The 24,308-nt window shown below is 41.1% G+C and overlaps 1 protein-coding gene across 3 annotated transcripts in view; it reads right to left on the bottom strand.

Annotated features, from left to right (window-relative positions):
* IGF2BP3 (insulin like growth factor 2 mRNA binding protein 3) overlaps nucleotides 1-21,218 on the bottom strand; it is a 121,891-nt gene extending 100,673 nt beyond the window's left edge. For 2 of the 3 annotated variants that reach the window (XM_074367344.1, XM_074367345.1), the window contains exons 1-2: nucleotides 20,681-21,212; nucleotides 19,218-19,278 (exon numbers count right to left, since the gene is read on the bottom strand). In XM_074367344.1, the coding sequence (XP_074223445.1) occupies nucleotides 19,218-19,278; nucleotides 20,681-20,855 (236 nt within the window). In that variant the 5' untranslated portion in view covers nucleotides 20,856-21,212. Of the gene's footprint in view, nucleotides 1-19,217; nucleotides 19,279-20,680 lie in introns of all 3 variants that reach the window. The other variant, XM_074367346.1, reaches the window with a different exon arrangement.
* Nucleotides 21,219-24,308: the final 3,090 nt, after the last annotated feature.

Below are 24,308 nucleotides of genomic sequence, written 5' to 3'. Positions count from 1 at the left end.
ATTTTAAAAACTAATCTCCTTCTTTAAAATCTTGAGCTATTAATTTTAAGCTTACAAATCAAGTTTCAGTATTTTCCAGAATATTTTAATAAGATTTTTCTGTAAAAATTATAGCTTTAAAAATAAGCAGTTGTTTGGGAACCCAAAAAATCAGTTTAATGGGCTTGATTTTATTTATTTATTTATTTTTGTCGTTACTGGTTTTTTTTTGTGGAGGGGGGGGGTTAGGTTATGTTTGGAGGAGGTCCGGGGGAACCGAGGATCTCACGCATGCTAAGCATGTGTTCCACCACTTGAGCTATCCCCGCCCCTCTCAAAAAGCAGTTTAAGAACACCACTAAAAAATAATAATAAAAAGAAAAAATTAAAATATTAAAAGTAAAATAAAATTTTAAAGATTTTTAAAGAAATGTTTTAAAACCCAAAAAAGTTGAGGAAAAAAATCAGAATTAAATTTAGAGCACTGAACTAGTTCCAGTTAATATCACACATTATATACATGCTATTTAAAACAACTACTTTGATGTTTTTCAGAGGTTTGGGGGTTTTTTTCTTTAATTTTTGGTCAAACATTGCACAACACGTTTCTTCTTTCCATAACTGATGATGTGGGTAAACCACAAGCTGGAGTTTTCGGAAAATTAGAATAATCTGTAACAAGTACTAATAATGAAACCTGTTGATATTGTATTAATAACAAAGACATTTAAACAAGCTTTAATGTATTATCAGCCCAGAGATGGGTAAATATACTTCACTTTTAAATCAAGAATCCACTATTTTAAAAGGACTGAACATACTACATATTACAACAATTTTACCCCCTTCCAGCTCCCAAACACCTTTAAAAATGCTTTTTAAACCTTCAAAACTGTAAGGGGCAGAAATAAACTATACTTTTCTAAAAAGTATACATCCATAGATGCTTACATATATATACAAATCTCCACGACAAGAAGAAGAAACTACACAGTGGTTGCATTTGGAGGAGAAAAGGATCATTTTAATTATTTTTATGGTTTAATTTTTGTCATGTATACCACAGGGTTTGTTTTTTTTAACTCTTCCAACTTTTTTAATTACCATAGAAAAAAATGAGTTTTGTTTGATTCCTGTGGGTGTTCTTTAAACTAGTTTTTGAAATATATACTGTATAAGATTCTATTTGTTTTATTTAATTATTTTACTTTGGGGGGAAGGTAATTTGGTTTATTTATTTTTAGAGGAGGTACTGGGGATTGAACCCAGGACCTCGTACATGCTAAGAATGTGCTCTGCCACTGAGCTGTACCCTCCCCTCTCCATTTGTTTTAGTGCTTACATACCACTCACCAAGAGATTTAAGATTAAACAGGAACACTGAAGACATATATGGCAATGCTCTGCCAATTCACATCTGCTGCAGGGTCAGTACATCAAAATGCAACAGACTGGGAAAAATGCATGATCACGAGCTAAAAATAAAGTAAGATGGGTATGGAAAAAATAACCTACAAATGATTAACAATTATTATATGTGATGCATGTACCGACAATATCTATTACATCTTCAGGTGCAGAGCACAATGTCTGAAATTTAGAGTTAGTATGTCTTATACATGCTGTGACCTGATTTTCACTAGTTACAGGATAGCCCCAGAAAAGACTCAAATACATTAGATTTATTGCATTTAGGCAGCTAAAGTCTGTTTTCAAATTAAGTACAAAGCTGCTCATCTAAAACTGAAGTACAAGCATGCAAAGATTTCATCTAGTACTGCAGACATTAGATTATCATAATCACTTTTCCATGTGTGCTGAATCGTGCCTTCAGCGCACCACCATCACGCTAAAATACCTCTTACCTTAAAAACTTTCACTTTGACAGAGCAACAAAATGTTAGTAACACGTTATACTCTGTAAAATAAGCATCCATGAGTCCATATTAATATGAACAACGTAAATGGAGAAGGGAAAGCGCTTCCTTAGAATAAAATTCCAATTAATAAGTGTAAGAAATAACAGAATTAGAGCATCACCAATTGGCAGCCACTACAGTTAATAATGGTTTCAGAAAAGAATCATCAATGAATGCTAAAATCAGTCAAAGTGTGATGAGAAACAGGATCTTTACATTGTCTCGAAATATTCCTCCACAAGATTCTTGACAGCAAGGAGAAAACACACTTTACACTGGAGAAGCCTGGCAGACACACTGTAAACAACTGATCAAAATGAACATCTCCAGGAGTACTGGGACAAAATTAGTATCTCAGACCTCCTGATATGGTCACTGAGGACATCATCACTTGTGCAGTATTTTACCAAAAACACATAACCTGATTTTAACCATGGGGAGACATCAGACCAACCCATATTGAGTGGCATTCTGAAAAATAACCAGCTTATACTCCTCAAAAACATGAAGGTCATAAAAGACAAATAAAAAACTAAGGAACTGTCCCAGTTTAAAAGAAACCAAAGAAACATCACACCTAAAGGTATTATGTAATCTTGTCCTGGATCTGGGATCAGAAAAAGGACATTTAGTGGGACAATAGGCAAAATGTGAGTAACATCTGTAGATTAACTATTATTTTATCAATGTTATCTATTTTGGTAATTTTACTATGGTCATTTAATAGAATGCCCTTGTTTTTAGGAAACACACATCAGGTATTTAGAGGCAAATGTTTCTGTAGTTCTGCAACTTACTCTCAAATGTCTCAGGAAAATTGGAGTAGTCAAAACTACCATTTGGTGGGGGAGAGGGCATAGCTCCGTGGTAGCGTGCATACTTAGCACGCAGGAGGTCCTGGGTTTAATCCCCAGTACCTCCATTAAATAAATAAATACCTAATTACCTCTCCCCACCAAAAAGATTTCTTTTTAAATTAAAAAAAAATACTAACATTTGGGGAAATGGGATGGAAGGTATAAGGATAAGGTGTACTGCTTTTGCAACTTCCCTGCAAATTAAAATGGCAAACTTTTAAAGCCCTCCCTTTAAACTACATCCCCTCAACTATCATCCCATTTCTTTGATGTCTTCACAGCAAACTCCTTGAAAGGCTATCCACACTCACCATCTCTACCTCCTCTCCATCTATGCATTCTTTCACAGACCCACACTACTCAGGCTTTCAAGCCTCACTGCTCCATCAAAACTGCACCTGTCAGGATACCAGCAATGATCTTGCCAACTCCATCCTCATCCTATTGTACATCATTTGTCATAGCTGATAACTCTTCTTAAGCACTTTTCTAACAACTTCTAGGGACTTCTTTCAAGATTCTCCTCCTACCTTATGAACCATTCCTTGAGCTCCATCACTGGTTCCCCTTCATCTCCTCTCCATCCCCTTGGCCCCTCACTGTCCCCCCACCTCCTCCTCCTCCATTTACTATCTATTCACTGTCTTATCTCCACATGTCTAACAGGCATCTCAAACTTAACCCAGCCAAACTGACCTCATCTCCATCTTCCCTGACCATGCTGCTCACACAACCTTTCACAATTAGAGGAAACTTCATCTTTCCAGTTGTGATTCAGTCATAAACTGTCAAGGTATCTTTGGTTCCTCCATCACTCCCTCCACATTTGCTGTCAGCTGTATCTTCAAAACAGAATATTCTAACCATGCATGCCCACCACCACTGTCTCTGACCTATACAATTCTAAGTTTTCTCCTAACTGGTCTCCCTGATCTCACTCTACCAACCATGGTCTACCCTCAGCAGAGTTCCCTTTTAAAGGTAAATCTCATCAGAACTGTCCCTTCCATAAATCCTTCCATGGCTTCCTCTCATTCCATTCCTACCCTGCAGTATGCACGTTCATCTCCTACAGCTGTCCTCCTGCTGCTCTGATCCAGCCACAAGGGCTCCTTGTGGACAAGAAAGGCAGTGAGCACGCATTGGTGGCTCCCGGGCCTGCTGTCCCCTCTGCTTGGGTCGCTCTTCCCCTGGACACCTACCTGTTCATTCACTCCCTTACCTCCAATATGCCTTTGCTCATGCAGCACCTTATAGATGAGGCTTTCCTTGACCATCCAGTATCAAATAACTAAACACAGCCCCCTGCCAATTGTCCCCATTCCTCGTTACCTGCTTTTTTCTCCCTCCATAGCCTTTTACACGCCTCACATTATGTATTTACTTGTCCATCTCCCCTCTCTAAATCCGTGCTATCCAACAGAAGTATAAAACAAGTCACAAATGCAAGCCACATAATATTAAATTATCCAGTAGCCACATTCAAGTAAAAACAGGTGAAATTAATATAAAAGTTACTCATGAGATATTTTATTCTCTTTTTGAACCAAGTCTTCAAAATTCAGTGTGCATTTTACATGTGCACCACACCTCAATTTGGATTAGCCACATTTTGACTGCTTGATAGCCACATGTGGCCAGTGGCTGCCCTACTGGACAGTGCAGTCCTAGACCCTAAGCTTCACAAGAGTAAGTTCTTGTCTTCTGTTCACTTCTGTTTCCCAAGAACCTAATGCAGTACCTGGCATGTAATAAACACTCAAAAATTTGTTGAATCAATCATTTAAAAACTGCTAAAATCCAAGATCAGCAAAACAGAACCATTTGAAAAAGAAAACATAATGGCAAGCTACCAAGCTTTCTCAAATCAGTAAAAATATAGAGTAGAAAAAGATGTGAAAGGTCATTGTTGCATTTAATTCTTGAAGGAAAAAAAAAATCATTGCCTAAGACAAGAAAACTACCTTGCCTGTGATAAGAACAAAAGTAGTTATTTTCTAAATTTAACCAACTTACTTAGGGCAAAGAAAGCTGGCTGAAACTGGACTCTTTACATGGTCATCCTTACAAAGAGCTGGCACATGCTTCCAGCCTCAAAACACCTAAACTGTCAAAAGAAACTGACAGTGCCCTGAGATTCTAGTTACACTTCTTTGATGTTTTAGGAATAACCAAAGGTACTGAAGGCTGTTCACTTCCATGCAGGGTTCACTTTGGTTTGAGGAACTTAAAGTGTAACGGTAGGTGCCCTAATGTCCAAACTCACTTCATTTTGCTCATGTGCATTTGTTTTAAATGCTCCCTAACTATTTAAATATTTTATCTTTCATACACCTGGATTTTTCTTTTGTGTTTAGCTTCTTACATTTTTTCCTTTTGTTTTTTTCTCTTTCCACACCTGTTTTTCACAAACTGACTTGTGTAAAATTCCCCTATTGAGGCTAACATGCCATGGAGTTGCATAAAATCCTCACTTGTTCTTGCCATCTGTTGTGTTATGATGTAAATACATATTCACAGGAATACTGAATCCAAATAATTTCAAACATCACATTTGTGTAGAACAGCAATTCCCAGCATATAGCATGTGGACTCTTGGGGGGGGGTCCCCGGAGACACTTTCAAAGAGGTCGAAAAAGTCAGAACTATTTTTATAATACTACTGACATGTGATCTGCCTCTCACTGTGTTGACATTTGCCCTGATGGTGCAAAAACAATGGTGTGTAAACTGCTGGCACCTTAGCATGAATCAAGGCAGTGGTATAACCTGTAGTAATAATCACCATATTCTTCACCGGCACTTGCAGTAAAATATAATCCAAGTTTCATCTTTAAATGTCCTTGATGAAGCAGTAAAAATTATTAATTCTCTTAAATAATCCTTGAGTACACACCCTGTTAATATCTGCATGAAGAAAAGGGCAGTGCGTGTGAAGCACTTGTGCTACCTGGTCTGGGCATCTGGAGAAAAAGCGCTGTGCAGCTGTCTGAGGTGCAAGATGGAACCAGCCACTTTTTGCATGGAGCACCATTTTCACTTGAAAGAGCTGTAGACAAACTATGGTTATTTATGGTAAGTGTCTGCTGGACATTTTCTCAAAGAGAATAAAATCAGCCAGTTACTTCAAGAAAAACTAACAGCATTTATTGCCAATGAATGAATTTGAGCTTTTAAGTAAAAACCAGAATTTTGGCAAACTTATCTACCACCTTGAGCTTTGACAGTCTCCCAATACTTGGGGGTAAAAGTGCAAGAGAGACCAATGGATTTTAATGTAACAAAGCACAAAAAAGTTTACTGATATGATTTCAGATTCCACAATTCACCTAGCCTTCAAAAAAAACTTCCACTTGCCGAGTTTTGGGGTCAGAATAAAATATACACAATTATCTAAAAAGACTATTAAAATATCCCTTCCCTTTTCTAACTATTTATCTGTGAGAGGCACATACTTCAATCAAAACAATATATCACAACAAATGAATGCTAAAGTAGTTATGAATGTTGCAGCTGTCTATTAGGCCAAACATTAAATCTGCAAAAGTGCAAAACAATCCCACTCTTCTAATTTATATTTTGGTTTCAGATGAGTTTTTTTTGTTACCAAAATCTCATGTTAACATATAATGGGTTTACTATGGTAACATACATATTACTATATTACTGTGTATGTACATACCATGTATATTCATTTAAAATAATTTTAAACATTATTCACTTAATTTATAATAAGTATTTATCAATAAATTAAAGCAAGCAAAAGCTCTCTATGGGGTCCTCAGTTTTTAAGTGTCAAAGAGTTAAAACTGAAAAGTTTGGGAACCATTAGAATAGAGAGTAAAACCAAAAATGTCCCATTAGCCTCTCTCCTCCTCAATCAGTTCCCTTTTACAGAGATAACCACTCTTCTTGGTGGGTTACCAGAACTTTTCCTGTGTTTTCATGCAAACGCGCATATGAAAGTCTTTCTTTCCCCCTAAACATCTGTCCTTTAAGAGCTATCCCAAAACATGCTTTTCAATTTGTTTTTCCCATGTCAGCTTATATAAATTTATACCATTCTTTGAAAATGCTGCAAAATATAGCACAATATAGTTTGTTTGAATATGGTACATTTTCTTTGTATGGACATTTATTTCCAATGTTCTATTAAACAACACTGCAAAAAATAAAACTTATCTATTTTTGCCAAGTATTTCTTTACAATAGAACACTACAAGTGAAATTGTTAGCACGGACAAAGACATTAAATATACCTAAAAGTTAGAAACTGCTTAATGTCACTTCAAAGGGCTTTTAAGAAAAAAAGAAAGGGGTTCTTTGTAATCTTCCTCCGTTTCAAAAAATTACCCTCTAAAGCTCAAAAATGAGTCAAAATGTTCCCGACAGTCAAATTAAGGCTAGGAATCCTCTTTGCTTAGAAAGTGGACAGTGGTGAAAGTTCCAGATTATCTGTATGTCTATTAAAATCTAATGATCGATATAATAAAACCCAAAAGTTTATCTGTGTATATGATGGACTCCTATTCCAAGACCTTTTTACCAAGTCCTGCCTGGAGTGGGAGTAATTTGGAGTTCCTTTACAATACTGTTGATTAAAACTATGCTTACAGACCACACAAAACTATGAGGACTGGGTTGTTTTCCATAATACTTGAAGGGTATTCACATTTTAAGTTCTAACAGATGCTGCCAAATGGCATGCCAAGAATTCTCTAACTATCTGAGTGCCCATTCCTACACAGTTTTGCCAACACCGTGTATTATGAATCTTAATTCTTCCCAACCTGTTGGGCAAAAAAAGCGATTACAATTGGCATTCCCTTGATGACTAGTAAGGTAAGGTATCTTCTCCTAAGCAGACTGGCTTTTCAGATACGTCCTCTGAACCACCACTTATCCTTTTGTACATTTTTGCAGTATGCTGTCCACCTTTGTAAAATTAACAGTTCTTTATCCCCTATTTTTTTTACAGTATGATGTCTCTTAAGAGAATTTCATAACTAGATACATTTTAGGGATTCTAAGACCTACACATCTAGACAAAGTACAGATTCTTAATAATAACTTAATCTCAACACATAACTCATATTCTACAAAGAAGTGTGAAATATTTCTATGTATCTGTACATATGAGAGACCAACTATGGGATTATGCAGGAATAGATACACTCATCTCTTATTTTCAACTGCCACTTGTAAACATATAAGCTTATTAATACGAGAAAACTCCACTTAGGTGTCAGATACTCCAGTAAGTCCTTTACAAACATTATCATTTAATTCTCAACAATCTTGTGCAGTAAGTTTTACTGTCCCTATTTATAGATAAACTGAGAAGTTTACAGACTTTTATCAGTTTGTCCAGGATCACAGAGCTGAGCAAGGATTCTGTTATCTGTGTAATCCCATGCAAGATGCCACTGGCCCTCCCAACAGTGTGTGTACTGCTGCCCTTGACTTTGCTCAGTTAATAGTATGTGTACCTAAAAGGGTCTCATTTTTCTCCAAAGGTTCATTACATCATTTGAGACGTCTTAATAAAAGTCAAATAATATCAGATGCTTTAATCATCACTATTGATTAAAACTATGATTGTCTTAGATACTGACAGACATATGCAGGGTAGATAAGATTATACTGTATAGCACAGGGAAATGTATACAAGATCTTGTGGTAGCTCACAACGACAACAAAAAAAATGTGACAATGAATATATGTATGTTCATATAAAACTGAAAAATTGTGCTCTACACTGGAATTTGACACATTGTAAAATGACTATAACTCAATAAAAAAAAGTTAAAAAAAAAAAACTATGATTGTCATCACTGACCTTAAAAAACAGCATAAGGTCAGTCAGCCTTACTACACAGACCCTAGTCCTCTCACAATTGACACTAATCACCCTGTCAGAGGGTATCCTGAGAACAGTTCTATACCCACGGGATGTTTGGGGGCATAACCATTTCCAGGAAGCACTTCAAAGGTAAAAGCAGTTCAACATGATCTCTGGTGATCAGATCCCAAAATTAATCCAGGCATCAAGTCTTGCATGATAATCCCAAATAACCATCTGCTAAATGACATTAACTAAACTGACGAGCCCCCGAAGTTACACACATGAAGAACAGAATAATACAGTCACTCCTGAAGCACACAGGCTGCTCCTGCCGCCCCTCTGGGCTCAGCCTCTACCACCATCCTGCCTCCCGCTTAAACCTCTCTTAATTCCAAACAGCTTGCCATTCCCCCGCACACACCAGGGTATTTCACACTTACATGCCTTGGCTCCTGCTGTCCCTTCTGCCTTTCCCATTCCCACTGCACACGGTTAGCCTCGGTTGCCTTCACATGCCTTGTTCTCTGAACCGCTCCCTGGCTGGCTGCACCAACACTCAGCTAAGCCTAATGCCCTTCCTGTGCTTCTGGGGCATCCTCTATACACCTCATGATGCATTTACAACTTCTCTTTACCTGCAGAGATATCACTCCACCTTTGGCATCACTGCCACAGTGAGCCACTGTTGGTGTTGAATATAAAAATGTCACCCACAGATTGAGACAAAACAAAATCAAAGTCACTACACTCCATGTGCTTTCCTTTAGAACAAGTATCTTAGTCTTCTTTCTAGCTCCTGAAACCTAGCATGCAACTGACTACAAGCACACGTGCTCAATCTATGCTTGTTAAACTAAAAATTTCTCTAAGTCATAAGAAATGAATTCATTTCTGAAACTCAAAAAAAAAATGCAGAAAAAGGTAAACTAGCACACCAAAAATATGCACATTAAAATTTTCAACCATACTTATCTCACAAAGATAAAGCAAGAGCGTCTCCATTCTTGCAAGAGCAGCTGATTTAAAAAGAAAAAAACACACTTGTGGATCACTGGAGAGAACTCAATCACTGCTCAAAACAGTTTTAACATCACCATAGACACTCTTAAATAAGCTCTCCTGTCATCATCTACCCAGTTAGAGTGGTAAGCCGAGTAGGACTTTGTTTTGGAAACTAATTTTTAATCAAATTTCTCCTCAAAATATTATTTAGTAAAGTTTCCACCTCAAGAAAATACTGTTAGTTTCTGAGGCTTAAGATCCAAAAATTCAAGGTGCTAAGTATAAGAGAACTTAAGCCCCAGGTATTTGAACTATAAGTTATCAGAATTTAACCTTTATAGCTTTTGACTTAATTTTTACATTTAAGGGGCATAATGAATCTCAGGATCTAGACCTGTCAGAGTTAGTGCAACCTCCATGGTAGAAAGAATCAGGCTGTTCCTAGAATGATACAGTCTTCCATGCTTGAAAAGATGGTTTAACCAAACTGTCTCACTGCACACTTCACTGCAAACAGCTCCCTTGGTTGTCAAATTATGATGAACCATGTCACTAGCTAAACTTAGTGCTCAGGGAAGGGCACTTAGCAAATTTAAATGTCCATGTCTTTTGATACAGCAATTTCCAGTCTAAGAATTTACCTTATAAAATTATCCAATCAAGAGTCCTTATAACATACATATAAATATGCTCAATTGAAATTACTATGAAAAGAATGTTTAAATTCTTGCACACCTATGCTAAACAATGCAGCTGTTAGTTTAAGTACACTGAACTCTTTGTACCTACACCGAAGATTCTTCGGGAAAAATTATTTAGGAAAAGTTTAAATAATACATAATACAATTTGACTATTAAGTTAGAAAGTGCTTGTGGATACATGCATGGAAGAATTTCCAGAACACATACTAAGTTACCAGCTGTAAGACCTGGGAAATGCATGGGGATAAGAAGGACTGAAAAACAAGTACTTTTACGTTTTACTTCATGTGTTTTGAATTAATTTGCATGCATACATTTGCAAGCATTTGTAAGATATTTACTTAATATTTATACTCTGCTGTATCTAGGTTACACCTTAATTTTAAGAAAAAGTAATACACGCTCAATGAAAATTAAAACCAAAAGACACCACCCACAGATTTCTCCTTAGGAGCCCACATCCCAAAACAAAGTAAAAAAAAATTTTTTTAGTTTTTTTTGGGGGGTGGGGCAGTAATTAGGTTTATTTATTTATTCTTAGAGGAGTACTGGGGATTGAACCCAGGACCTCGTGCATGCTAAGCATTCACTCTACCACTTGAGCTATACCCTCCCCCATACTTTCATACTTCTTTTATCACCACCAAATATAATCTACATCTAGCCTTCACATTTGAATCTCAAGAGGGAAAAATACAACAGTTGCCACTGGAGTGATACTGGGTGATACCATATTGATGCTTTACACACACTATCCTCAGGATCCTATGAGGCATCATTTCCATTCTAACCTTCCAGACTCGATTTCCTCATCCTTAGACATCATGCATTCAGAAAGCAGAGCTGGGGTTCAAACCCAGATCTGACATTCTTCTAGTTGGACCCTTTGTTTCAACAAGAGCACATGAGACAAGCATCAAGGCTTCTAATCAAGAGGTTTCAGCATGATTTCTCCCTCCAAATCTCTCCCAACCCTTAATATTCCAGGTTTAAAGAGACTTCTTTCTGCAAGCCAGGATCCTGCTAAACTTGCTAACAAGCTGGGACAACCATGCACCATGGACTCCAATCAGGACACTTCTACCTCTTCTGCAATCTAAAACACATCTCCCTTTAATGGAAAAAATATGAAAACAAATACATATATGTATATGTAAGACTGGGACATTGTGCTGTACACCAGAAATTGACACATTGTAATAGACTGTACTTCAATAAAATGAAACAAAACAGATCCCGTGAGTTACAATCACCCGCCTGGGATAAAGCCATAGCATCTATCTCCTCAGGCCCTCTGTTCTCCTATCTCCTCATGCCCCTTCCAACTTCCCTGAAACTCATTTATATTAAAATGAAGCTGCTAAAGAAAAAAATAAAAAATACTTTAAAGGAAAAAGTAGTCTCATTTTCAAAGGATGTCCGGATATTTTTATTTCTTAGTAAGCTCCAGATTCCAGACTACCTGTACCAGTCTTTTTCCTACAGGACGACAATAAATCAACTCTTTAAAGCCAAACAAGATTCTTTTTTCTTCAGAGGAAGCAAGAAACAGGACATCTCTGCTCTAACTTGCCACTGCAAAACACCATCAGGCTGCTATGTAAGCTACTTTTTTAAGGATTTGACAACTTTAAATGAGAGGAATGAAGACAGGGCAGAGTCAGGGGACCTGGAAATGCGTTCCACTAATCACTTGCAGTGCCTTGGGCAAGTCACTTCTTCTGCCACGGCTTTATGGAGAATCCTTTGGTAAAGCAACTAATACCACTAAAAAAAACCTATTGTGCTAGTTCATTTTATTGGTTTTCCCCTCTAAAAATAATAGATGTTTAACACATTCTAGAAATAGTATTCTATTAATCAAAGGACTTGCACAAAGAAAGTCTTAGGCAGAGTTATTCAGACCAAGTCACCTGTCCCAAAATAAACTGCTCTAACACTTCACCTAGTTTTGGTGACTACTGTGGCCAATGAGGAGTCATAATTTGAGGAGGCTACTTTACCATGGACCAGATTTTTTTTTTCTTTAATGGAGGGAGGTAATTAGGTCTATTTATTTAGTAGAAGTACTGGGAATTGAACCCAGGACCTCACGCATGCTAGGCATGCACTCTACCACTGAGCTATACCCTCCACCAGACCAGATTTTTTAATATGCAAAAATGAGTTTAGGTTACTTAAAAGGGTTCTTGCATTTCTTATAGCTCAGATTTTATGAGTAAAATGGAAGGAATGTGTTACTTATTCCAGCGTCCTAAAATAACAAAGTGATTAAATTATTTTAAACCTAGCCCATAATATTGATAAACGTTTTGACCATTAGTTTCATCCTTTGCTTGTCTTTCAACAAGTATTTACACAAGCACAGGGAACCACTGAATTTAGTCTACACTGTTTTGGAACCAAATGTGTATTAATAAAAAGCAGGATGGGTTGTCTATAATAAAGTGAGCTCACAGTCACCCAAAGTGTTGCAACAGATGCCAGAGGGTAGGTCAACTGTCACACACAAGTCTTGTCCATCGGGCAAGCGGATCTACTAAACTTAGGAGCCTCTTCTATTGCCCCAGGTTATAAATACATGTCCATAGATGTTTCTGGAATGTAAAAAAATGAACTCAGAGCCAAATAAACAAATTCTGGAAGAAAGGCTGTATTCCGGGTTGCTCCAAAATTCTTAAATCACTCTCCATTTATTTACAGCAGAGCCAAAAGGCTGAGAGTTAACACCACCCCCACTCAAGTATTCATCCATCTAAAGCACAAACTCTCAGTGATTTTCTGCACAGTTGACTACACTCTCCTCCACAGGCTTTCCTCACTTATCTCCCAGAAACAGTTCACCCTGCCTTCCACTAATCGCTGGCCTCCGTAACTCTCCTTTGCTGGTCTCTCCTTCCTCCTACAGCCTCAGGTTCAGTTCCTTGGTGATCCTGTCCAATTCCATGATTTCAATACCACAAGCTAATGAAACTTCTTATTTTCACCTCCACTTTCCACCTTCCCCTGAGCTCCAGACTGATATATCCAACTACCTATTCGACTTCATTTAAATTTCTAATCAATATTAGAAACACAGTACGTCAAAAGTAAAGCTCCTGATTTCCACCCAAGAATCTGTTCCTCCTCCTCAGTACTCTCCATCTTGGTAAATGGCACCACTTTTCACCCAACTGTTCTGGCCAAAAAATTCTGTCATCCTTTACCCTTCTCACACGCCTCATTTACCTCATCAGCAAATGCTATTAGATGTTCCTTAGAAATATACAGAGTCGACCACTACTCCTCACCTCCAAAGCTAATACCACAATCTCTTGCCAGGATATTACAATGGGGATTGGCTAAATGTAATTTTCAGATGTTTTATGGTCTAAGCTTTTTGAAGCCAAAATGCTCCCCAGTTTGTGGAAGATCCCCTACAAAGACCGCCACCATCAATTTCTCCTCTCTGCACATGCATGCCACTCTACCATTGAGAGACAGAGTCTATTTCCATAGTCCCCTTGAATCTTGCTGGCCCTGTGACCTGCTCTGATCAGTAAAATGGGATGAAAAGCAATAATGTGCCAATCCTGGGCATAGCCTGTAAGAGGCCCCGCAGCTTCTGCTTTCACTTGCTTGCAGCCAGCCAGGGGCTACTCCTGAGTGCTAAGATACCACGTGGAGACAGGTGATCTGGACAAGCCCCAAGACGTGTGCATGAAGTCTTCTTAGACCTTTTAAGCCCAGCTTAGCAAATGATCCAAAATGATACCACATGGAACAGAACCAACCTCCTAGCAGACCCACAGGATCATGGGGAAGAACAAGTTGCTATTGTTTTGAGGCACTAGTTCTGGGGTGGTTTATTAAGCAGCAGTACAGACGTGAAACACCATGATCACAATGGAATCGGCATCCTCAACAACTAAGTGATAATGCCAGACAGTCTAAGGACTTCAGCCTCTTTCAGCTTGTAGTTTAAGTATATTCCTCAAAGAATACTTCCATAATTTCAAACTATTTCCTAATCAAGTTAAATAGTCTCAGCATAATTCTCTAGAACATACAATTTATGTACTGTGTATTCCCCTTCAGGGCAAAAAAAAAAAAATCCCACATACTATATTGGTATTTATAACTGTTTATTTACCAATACCGAACTCTTGCCAAACAGCTATTTCAGACCATGATAAATTACACCCTCAATTTTAATAGAGTACTGAAAACTATGTTTGCCACCAGCTTTGAAGCAAAACTTCACAGTCATAGCCAATTTGTAGACAGATTTATGGGGCAGAGATCCTAACTAATAATGCCAATCCTATCCCTTGGTCACCGCTCCCACACTGCCACCTCCTGTCTTATGACTCTAGAAACTTGAATCAGAGTCAACAGTCGATAAAGGAAACTCAGCTAAGAATAGCACAGCCTCTCTCCTTCCTCCCAGACCAAACCAACCACCAGTTACTGAATGGTAATTCATACCTTTCAAAATTAGTTACTGCTAGAAAAGTTGCTGTCTGAATGCTGCTGAAGACAGTTACAGTGGAGTTGCTTCACACACACACAAAGATGCCTCAGCAGCTTCACTTCAGTACAAAATCCCAGACCTTTAACAACACGGGAACTGCAGTGGTGTGGCCCATAAAAGGATTTCAAAGTATGGCAAAGATCACGTTCCTCTTGCTGACTCCCCGAAGGACGTACACATGCACTAGTAACTGAGCTACCACACTACAGAAAAGAAACACAAGTCAAGTTTCTTACAGGGAAAACCCTAAACCTCCATAATTCCAAAATATATACATTTTAAACTCTAGCTGGTAACTCATTTATTTCAAGCCAAATGCAAAACTCAGAAAATATGCCCCTTATTAGTTTATTATAATGGCATGTGGCATGAACAGAGAATGTAAGTGATCACATAAATCAAAAGAAAGGCAGAAACAGAAGCCAAGATTCTCAACTCCCACTGGCTCCAGGCACATGTCATGTTTTCAGTGTTTTCCTTGTTACTGTGGACAGCCACACAGAAGCAACTTATCAACACTTTTTAAAAATTCTAATAAGGTCAAAGTGAGAAATCTTTTAAACTCTCTCAAACTGTACTGAGAAAACATGAAGTCAAGAAAAATTGCATTGGCTATAACCACTTACACAGTCATGCATTACTGATCTTAAACCGAGCACTCCAGAGATAACCTTGTCTTTGATTCTTCACCAGCCACGAAAACTTCCCTAACATTCAGAATCTCAAGTCGATGCATGTGTGAGAAACTTGCCCAATTCACAAGATTCACCTGTACCACACTGATGAGTCAGGGGCATACCTGTTTAAATGTTGAGCACTAAAAACAGTTTTTATGGTCCTGAGACAACAGGGTCATTTGTCCTGGCTAATGGTCACACTGCTGGTCACCGCACCATTCTATTCTATACTTAACAGCTATTAAAATGCAGCACTAGCTTTTAAACAGCCATTTAAAGTAAGATTATTTAAAACCCTAATAACTTTTATACATTCTCTATATCCAATTCACGTGCTAAACATAAGATTCTAATACGGAAATAAGTTGTTCGCTTAATTTTTTTCTTTTTTTTTAAGGAAGGAAAAAAGACATTTGAGCACCACAGTCTGTTTTAACAAATCCTTCCTGAAAAAATATTAACTCTAATATCCTACTATTTTTTCTCCTTTATTCAAATGTATTTTTGACTACATACAATTCTAATCAAAGCTAACAGCTAAATCTTGAGGAAGTTTAAGCTATAAAAAAGTGGAAAATAGGAACTTTTTTTATAATTTAAAAAAATAATGAAAAATGAACTAAAGCCACCATCCTCTCAGTTCCCCAGTGTCAGCGACTTTGCCGTTCCCTCTCCCATGCCCAACAGCCCACAACATAACAAAAAGGAAATCAGTGCTATTTACATAATCACATAGGGGCACAAACAAGGTCCCTCAAGATACCAGTGGCTCTTCCAACCAAATTCAGCTAGTCTTCCAAAGTCTCAACAATTTTCATACCCACCCTTACCCATAACGGGGGCACATTTTTTTTTTAAAGCTTACACCTTCAGAGTGAAGCCCAAGTATTCATGTGCTGTATCTTTTATATTTGGAATCACAAGTACAACACTATCACATGTACTCAATGCAAATCTTTTCATTCTGGATGCATGAGACCTCAAGCTCCGTGAAGCACTTCTATAATCTTCCCCAACTGAGGGGTATCTGAATGCAGAAAAGCAACATTCCTTCCACATTCCCCTGAGACTTCGGTAATCAGGAACTAAGCTTGGTCTGAACCAAATTCAACAATGCCCCTTACTGAAAGGTTCCCGCCCAGCTCTGCTCCCAGCCTACCAATACTCAAATCGCCTCCTGGGCCTGCTCCCCGGTTTAGTCGCTGCAAGCCCATTCATCCATCTCAGAGTGCTGCCATAAGCATTCTTCAGCACCGGGCTCCCAACATGCCTCACACAGCAGGTATAAAGGTCACTGCTGCATATATGGGTGTGCCTGCCTCAGATGCCCACACGATGATGGGATGGAATGCAATGACTGCTAAGCACAAATAACTCCACCCAGAAGGCCAACAGGCTCATTGGCAAGGACTGGTCTGCTGCATTCAATTCACTGTCATCAGTACCACCTCTTGACCTTCCTATAGGTGCTGGGCATGTGGTTCGCCAGGATGCCTTCTCTGCCCTCTCCCAAAGCCTATTTAGACAGTAGAACAGTCCAGATAAAGAAAACTGCTATACAGCTCCAGGGTTCAGTTAAAAATACAACAACAATCAACAAAAACTGTAATACAGATTTTCAGCTCATTTTTGGCCATTTCAATACAAGCAAAAGATTTACTTGATTGCTCTCTAAATCAGTAAAAAAGTTGTCTCCCATGTCCTCACTCCTACTTACTTAGCTAGTAAGACAGTATCATTTAAAATCCTAAGCATTTTAATGCTAGTGAAAATCAGCTAGAAAATTTAATTTACATTGTTAATAAACTGAAGAAGCTTCCATTGATAAATACTTGCTGTCACTGGTAATATTTTACTTTATGTGCTTTCCTAAATAGGAACTCCTGTTTGTCATAAAGTAACAAGTAACTAAGCCTGTTTTTAGGTTGGGCAAAAAGCCTTTAAGAATAAAACAGGTAGTCTTATTACCAAAAAGTTTTTAACCTAATTCCCTACACATGGGGGAGAAATTCACACCAGGTTGTAAAGGAAAAATCAGCAGACTAAAGCAAAGTAACTGTATTTACATACAGGTCAAGACATTTAATGTTTAAATTTAGAAACCCTCATGTTTAAATGCCAGTCTTTCAACAGAACCATTTGCCTATTTCTTATTCAACATTGGAAGAAAATTAAGACACAGTGACTAAACATGAAACCAATTAAGAGTTTGCAGAATGTGCTTATATTTTTTCCCCTAGATAAACAACTCAGACTATTCTTTTAAACTTCTTTTTAAGGAAGTAAGACTTCTCCAATTTTTCAGTTGCTATTAAACTGAGATCAGCTTGGACAGTTTTCAGTACACATCCTATTATTTAAAAAAATTTTTTAAAAAAGAACTCCATTCTCCCATATAAAATAACTTGACCCCTACCAAAATTCCCCAGCCAGAACTAAATCTATCTGGCCATGCAAATTCCTTTCCAACTATCCTAATAAAAATTAAATACATGAAGAGAAATCCACAAAAATCCACATCAGCTCACTACCAAAAACACAATTTGTGAAAATGCTTTACCTGGAAGAGAGTTCAAACTAGAAATATGCATAGGATGACCTGTTGGGTCATCTCTCTCTGCAAAGCACCAGGGAAATGCCTAGCAAACCCCTCTGCCCTCCAGCACACACTCTCACCAATACTTAATCAGACACACGGAGGCCCTAGCTTAAATTAACTCCCAGTTTACTACTCGGCCCAGGTTGGGAGTTGGGGAGGGGAAAGGGGAAGGCAGAAACCCCAGCCCCACCCTGCAAAACCTAGAGAGGCAAAAGCCAACCCCAGCACCACTGGGAGGAGCAACACCTTTCCAGTCCCAGTTACAGAGCCGGTATCTGGCCTGCTTTGGAGAAAGGAGCCATTTCTCCAAAATACTCCAGAGATTAAAAGTCTCCAAATATTCTATAAACTGACACACTACAACGGCTCTCCAAAAATGCAATCCCCTTGCTTAAGCAGCACAAATCTTCAGTCCTTACTATTTCTTGATGGTTACCTGTAAGCAAAAAATATTTGGTGAGGCGGGGGGCGGGGCGGGGATGCTGAGCAGGAGACAAAGGAGAGTTTGAAGAAAACTGTCTAACTCTGCAGTGACTGAAAGGCCCTTCTGGGCAGAAGAAGCCCAGGCGTTCACTCACGTGTTCCAATCCCAGCAGGCGAGCTACCAGGGTAAAGGCAAATTCCACTCCTCTCAGATGTGAGCACGGCCCCCCAGGCTTCTCAGACTCGTCGCCGCCAACTCGGGACAGAGAAGGAAAGGAACGCCACACCCGCGCGTGTCGGCCGCTGCTTTCGCCTATCCAGTACTTTCAGGTGGGGAGGGGGGGGGTCACCCATTGCTTCCTAATTCCTACAGATTCCCAGAAACTGCCCTCTGAGACTGTGATTTCCTGTTCCAGCAACCTGACCTACTCTGTCAGAAAACATATAGCTGCGAGAGTTTCCTTGAGACTTTTATACTAGTAACAATAATCCAGTGGCATGGGCCACAGACAAGCTGTCTATTCCTTCGCAGCAGTACCAACAAACACACAACACACACACACCTGCAAATGCAAGAGAAGACGAGAAACACCAAGCCATACAACAACCCAATAAGCGTAAGAGGGAAAGTTGTTTTCAGCTGTGTTGAGTCTCTTCTCCCAATGGTTGAGAACCGAATCTATGAGAATAAACAAGCTCACCTTTGCCTTTTTGGGACCGAGTGCTCAACTTCTATGAGTTTCCCGTGCAGTTCCACTTTACCTGCGGACACACAAGAGGTGGAAGACAGTTGGCCGGGTTTAGCGGCTCTCTGGGCCCTAAGGACCCGCACAGCCTAAGAGGCGACACAAGTGGCCTCCTGAGACCCCGAACTCCTCCGCTCGTCCGGACGCGGTTCTAGGTCGAGAGAAACGGGCCCCGCGCAGGTGGGAAGCTGACCCCCTCGGAGCAGCATGTACTTTACAGAAGAGTGGGAAGGGGGAGGAACTGGCTGAGCCACCACTTCGGTAACACTCTATCCTTCCCGGCACCCCCCCCCCCACCTCCGGACTGACACGGCGCCTCCGCCCACCTCGCTGGACACTCCACAAAACAAACTCGGGGAGGGGGTTAAACTGGCTTTCTTCAGGTGGGGGCGCCAGGGCCCTTCTCCCGGTTCAAGCTCAGGCCCGCTGGGAAGCGGCAGTGGCGGGAAAGGTTCGCGGACAGCAGGGCAGGCGCGGAAAGCGCGAACGCCCAGAGATGCATCTTAGCACTGATTGTACAACGCGCAAAGGACGGCCCGGCGCCGGCCACCCCGAAGGGCACGCGGCTCCGGGAGGGACCCGAGCGCAGCCTTTCCCTGGGCGTCCCGCCCCCGCGCGCCGCCCTGCCACGCACCGTCCTCCGCCCTCGCGGAGCGCGCCCGGCCAGCGGCGGAGGCCGCAGCCCCAGGCCCAGCGGCCAAGCGCCGCAGCGGTGCTCGCTCCCTGGCTACCCCTGGCCGCCGGTGCCCACCTGCCCCTCTTGCTCGTCGGACACGGGGAGGTTGAGCAAGGAACCCGCGTCGGCCTCGCCCGCCTCCCGCAGGGTCGAGAGGAAGCGCGGGGCCGCCGGTGGGAGGCACCAGCCCGCGCGGCCTCGCTCGGCAGCGGGGTCAAGGCCACTTTGAGTTCTCCCACGGCCCGGGTTTCGGGGAGAGGGGCAGCGAACCCAACCCCGTAAATAACAAGCACAGAGAGGAAGGAAGGAGCGAGAAGCAGGCGTTCGCGTTCGGCCCCCAAGGCCCGGCGTGCCGGAGCCTGGAGCACGCGCCTGGGCCCGGGCGGGGAGAGCGCTCTCGCTCCCCCCGCCCCAAGCCCCGTTTCTCCGCGCCGAACGGTCCCTCGCTTCCCTCGGAGCCCGCGCCCAGGCTTTCTTGACAGCGCGTCCGCCCTCAGCTCGCAAAGATCGGCTGGGGAGGGGAGCCGCGGGGGCCGGGTCGGAGCCCAGCCTGGAAGAAGCACCCCGACTCTCGCGTGTGGGCGCCCGGGCCTCGTCCCTTCTCCGCACTCGCCCAGGCCGGGGCCCAGAGTGGACAACCCGGTGGCAGCGCGGGCCTGGCTCCGGGCCCTGGACCCCAGCAGGCCCGGGCGGGCGGCGCGGGGCTGAGCAGGCACTCCGGCGGGGCCAGGCCGGGGCCCACCTGAAAGCGCCTCGATGGCCTTGAGGGCCCAGCTCTCGTCCGGACAGTCCACGAACGCGTAGCCAGTCTTCACCAGGAAGGGTCCCGCCACCGGGATCTTGGCGTCCTTGAAGATACTTTCCAGGTCCGAAGGGACGGCGTTCTCGCTGAGGTTTCCGATATACAGTTTGTTCATTGTGAAGAGTGGTTGTTTAAAAAATTTAAGAGAAAAACGAAAAATTAAAACCACCCACAGCGATGGATGGATCCGGCGGGTTTTGTTCCCCTCCTCTTCTCGCCGTTAAAATACACAAACACAGTAAGAACCAAGGACAAGAGCGAGGAGCGAAAAATCAGATCCGAGGATTCTTGTTTTTCCTCTTCTAGGTATTAAAAAAAAGAAAAGAAAACCCTTGCTACAATCCAAACGCATCAACGAGTCTTCCTAACTCGGAGGAGGAGGCGGGATTAGCGAGAAAAAGGAGGAGAGGAGGGGAGAAACTACTTTTTGTCTCTTCCTCCCCAACCCCTTTGGCATCGGCCAGCGGACAGTGAAAATATCACACTACGTGAGGGTAGGCACCGCCTCCCCATAAAAAACCCCGAAGGGTGACTGGCAGGAGGGAGGGGAGAAGGGGTGGAGGGAGGAGGAAGGCGCAAGAGGCGGAAAAAATCCGCTCCGAGTGTCCGGCTTTTTGAATGAGCCACGTGTTCAAACTACAAATCAACGTCTCACGTGAGGAATCCCAGCGCTTCAATTAGAGTGGGTTTCGGGAAAAAAAAAAAAAAAAAAAAAAAGAGCTAGCAAGAGGAGGAAGAGGGGGAGGGGAAACGAGATTGGGCAAGGGACCCTGAAAAGGAGAGATGGGGGGGAACGCTAAAGGAGCCACAGCCGGGGCGCGGAGGGGAATGCGGCTGGGGGAGCTGATTGTCACAACAGAGTTTAGAAAGGGTTATCTGGTCGGGGCGGATCCTAGGGGGGAGGGGAGGAAGAGGGTAGGAATATTGATTTTTTTTTTTTTTTTAGTGGGATAAGAGTGGCGATGCTAGGCAATTCCTCAGCTCTAGTTACCGGAGTTTAAAATATTCGATTTTTTAAAAAAAATAGGTAATTAACAAAGCCAAAGAGTCACAATTCCAAACTCTCCTTGTGGCTTTGATGACAGAAAAAGTGTAACCTCGGCAAAGCCGCGAGCACCTTTCCAGGGCTGGCAGGGGCGGAAACACAGTGAGGGGGTGGGATGGGTGGGGGCGGGAGCGGCGCGCGGACGCGCCCCACCCTGTGCACCCTTTACAGGCCCGGGCACCGGGGAAGTGGGGCGGCCCCGAGCCAGAGCGGTGGGGGATGGGAGCTCTGGCGTCCTGGGCGGGTGTCTGGGCGACACCTCCTCCGCCTCCGCTCGCGGTGGCTCTCAGCTTCGCGTTTGCCATTGGTTGCGAGATTCAGAAAAGGCTCGGGGATCAATGAGGCCGGGGGCGGGCTTGGCCAATGGTGGGGGAGGGGAGCGCAGGGGCCGAGGTTTTTGGCGTGGGGATGGGGGCGTCCCAGGCCTCAGAGGCCAGAGCAGAGAAGTCTGAGTGGGAAAACTCGGCATTTAAACGGAAACCATTTCTTCCTGTAGTTTCCAGAGGAGGAGGAGGAGTGGGGTAGGCTGGTACTTTTATTTAAAGAGTTTTAGTTGGAGAACTTGGGACTCTTAAAACAGGAAGACCGCTCTGCGTTACCCCCAGGTGGTATTTGCACTTGAAAAATTGTTCGAGTCTCTTTCTGCTTCTTTTCTGCCCGCATTTGGCCTTGAGAACCATTCATAATTTACCCCGTATGTAACGAGTACAATGGTGGGTGCTGGGGGTTGGGGGGAGGGTCTGGGCCCGGTGGAGCTTTCTTGGGCCAACAAAATGAGGACTGGAGAAGAGGAATACGGAAATGAACGCAGTGCTGGGGTTCTTGTGGAAATCTCCAGGTGTCTTTTAATGATTGTATGCTCCACTCAAGGCTTCATTCGCACCAGATGGTTGTGCTGTGTTTTTAACAGGTATTCCATGGAAAATAATGCTTATTTTTAAAAAGTAAATGAAATTCTATATAGCATAGAAATATAAACAAAAAATCTTTAATAACTTAGTACTCTTACTAATAAAAAAAAGTATTGTGTAGTAGAGAAAATATTGTGATTTGCACTGAAACATTTTCAGTAATTATGACAGTTGATATAGTTCATTTCCCTCGGTCAAACTCGTATATGGCATTTAAAATTCTGTATTTTCTAATTAGAATATGAATGGTAGATGATTTTTTAAAATATGTGGGAATTACTGTATAATATAAAGAGCATTTAATTTTTTCTTTTAAAAGGAACTTGTTTTATAATTGTGTTAAGAAACCGGAAGGTGTCAGATCATCCATTTTAAATGCAGCTGTTCTAACAGGTTTCTCTTTCCTGCCAAGCAAATCCAACTTTTTAAATGTAATCTCACTTTCACAGTATTTTGATTCACATTTACTTTCGTGAAATGTTACTTTATGAGATGGAGGGGGCAAACATGTTCTTGTGTAACAATGTTTAGAACTGCATTAATGAGCTCTATCTTCAAAAAATATTTGGTGTGAAATTTTAAGTTTATGGTTAGGTTTAACTTTTAAAAAGAGCTTACTTATTTTTCCTTTTCATGTTTTTAAAGAGCTTTGGTTCTAAAAAAGAAAAACTATTCTTTATGACTTCTGTGGTATTCAAAATGTAAATATCAAATTATGAATTTATTTTTCATTTGTTGCATGGGATCAACAGCTATTTGGAGAAATGTTTTCATTCATTTCACATTTGCTTTTCTAAATACTTTGAATTTTATAAACTAGTCTGTTCATTCAACTTTTAGTAATTTTTCATAAGAACAATTTTATATGTTCAGCATGCTTTCAAAATCAATTGAATGGTGACTTCTGGATTGTTGATTGTATTTGCTCTTATTAAAACAGATCTAGGGAAATACTCACTTCTAAAGCATGGGATAAAATGTTTATTTTTCATAAATGCTAGTCTATGCTTGTCTGTCACTATCAAGCAATTCTAACAGCTGGAATTTAAAACAAGTGTGTGCTCTTTTGATGAAATATGTTCCTGGGGCTCTTGTAAACTCAATCGGTGTATTATTATAACAAATTGGATACTCCGTCCAGGACCTTAAAATCATACACAAGTATAAACTCAGACATCAAAAAGGGAGGTAAATACAGTCCACTCCACTCCTAATCTTCCAATCGTTTGAGAGATAAATATATACTCAATAGCTGAGTAAAAAGAGCATGGGTAATTGTTTTCTACTGGCATTTCAAGTGCAAAAATATCTTTGTGGATTTTCAACAATGAAAGGTCTATCTAACTTCCAGTCTTAAATGAGTCTCACATAAGAAATTTACCGTGTAAGTATGGGCTACTCCAAGTTCTTCCTAAAGCAGTTGCAGCTCCTAATTAATGTGAACTCCACGAAGGACTCCCACCCATTGTATGTGCTCTGATGCGGCTGAGTCTCTTCAACTGCAGCCTGTTTACTCTTAAGACAGCTGCATCTCCTCTGTATCTTCTGACTTGAAGGCAATCAAAATGTTTCTTATGGGGCAGTGTAATATTAAGGAGAAAAACCATGTTTA

Source organism: Camelus bactrianus, chromosome 7 (genome assembly GCF_048773025.1).
Source record: "Camelus bactrianus isolate YW-2024 breed Bactrian camel chromosome 7, ASM4877302v1, whole genome shotgun sequence".
Lineage (NCBI taxonomy): Eukaryota > Metazoa > Chordata > Mammalia > Artiodactyla > Camelidae > Camelus > Camelus bactrianus.
Note: the sequence above shows the minus strand (reverse complement) of the source record. Positions and strands in the feature narration are given on the sequence as shown.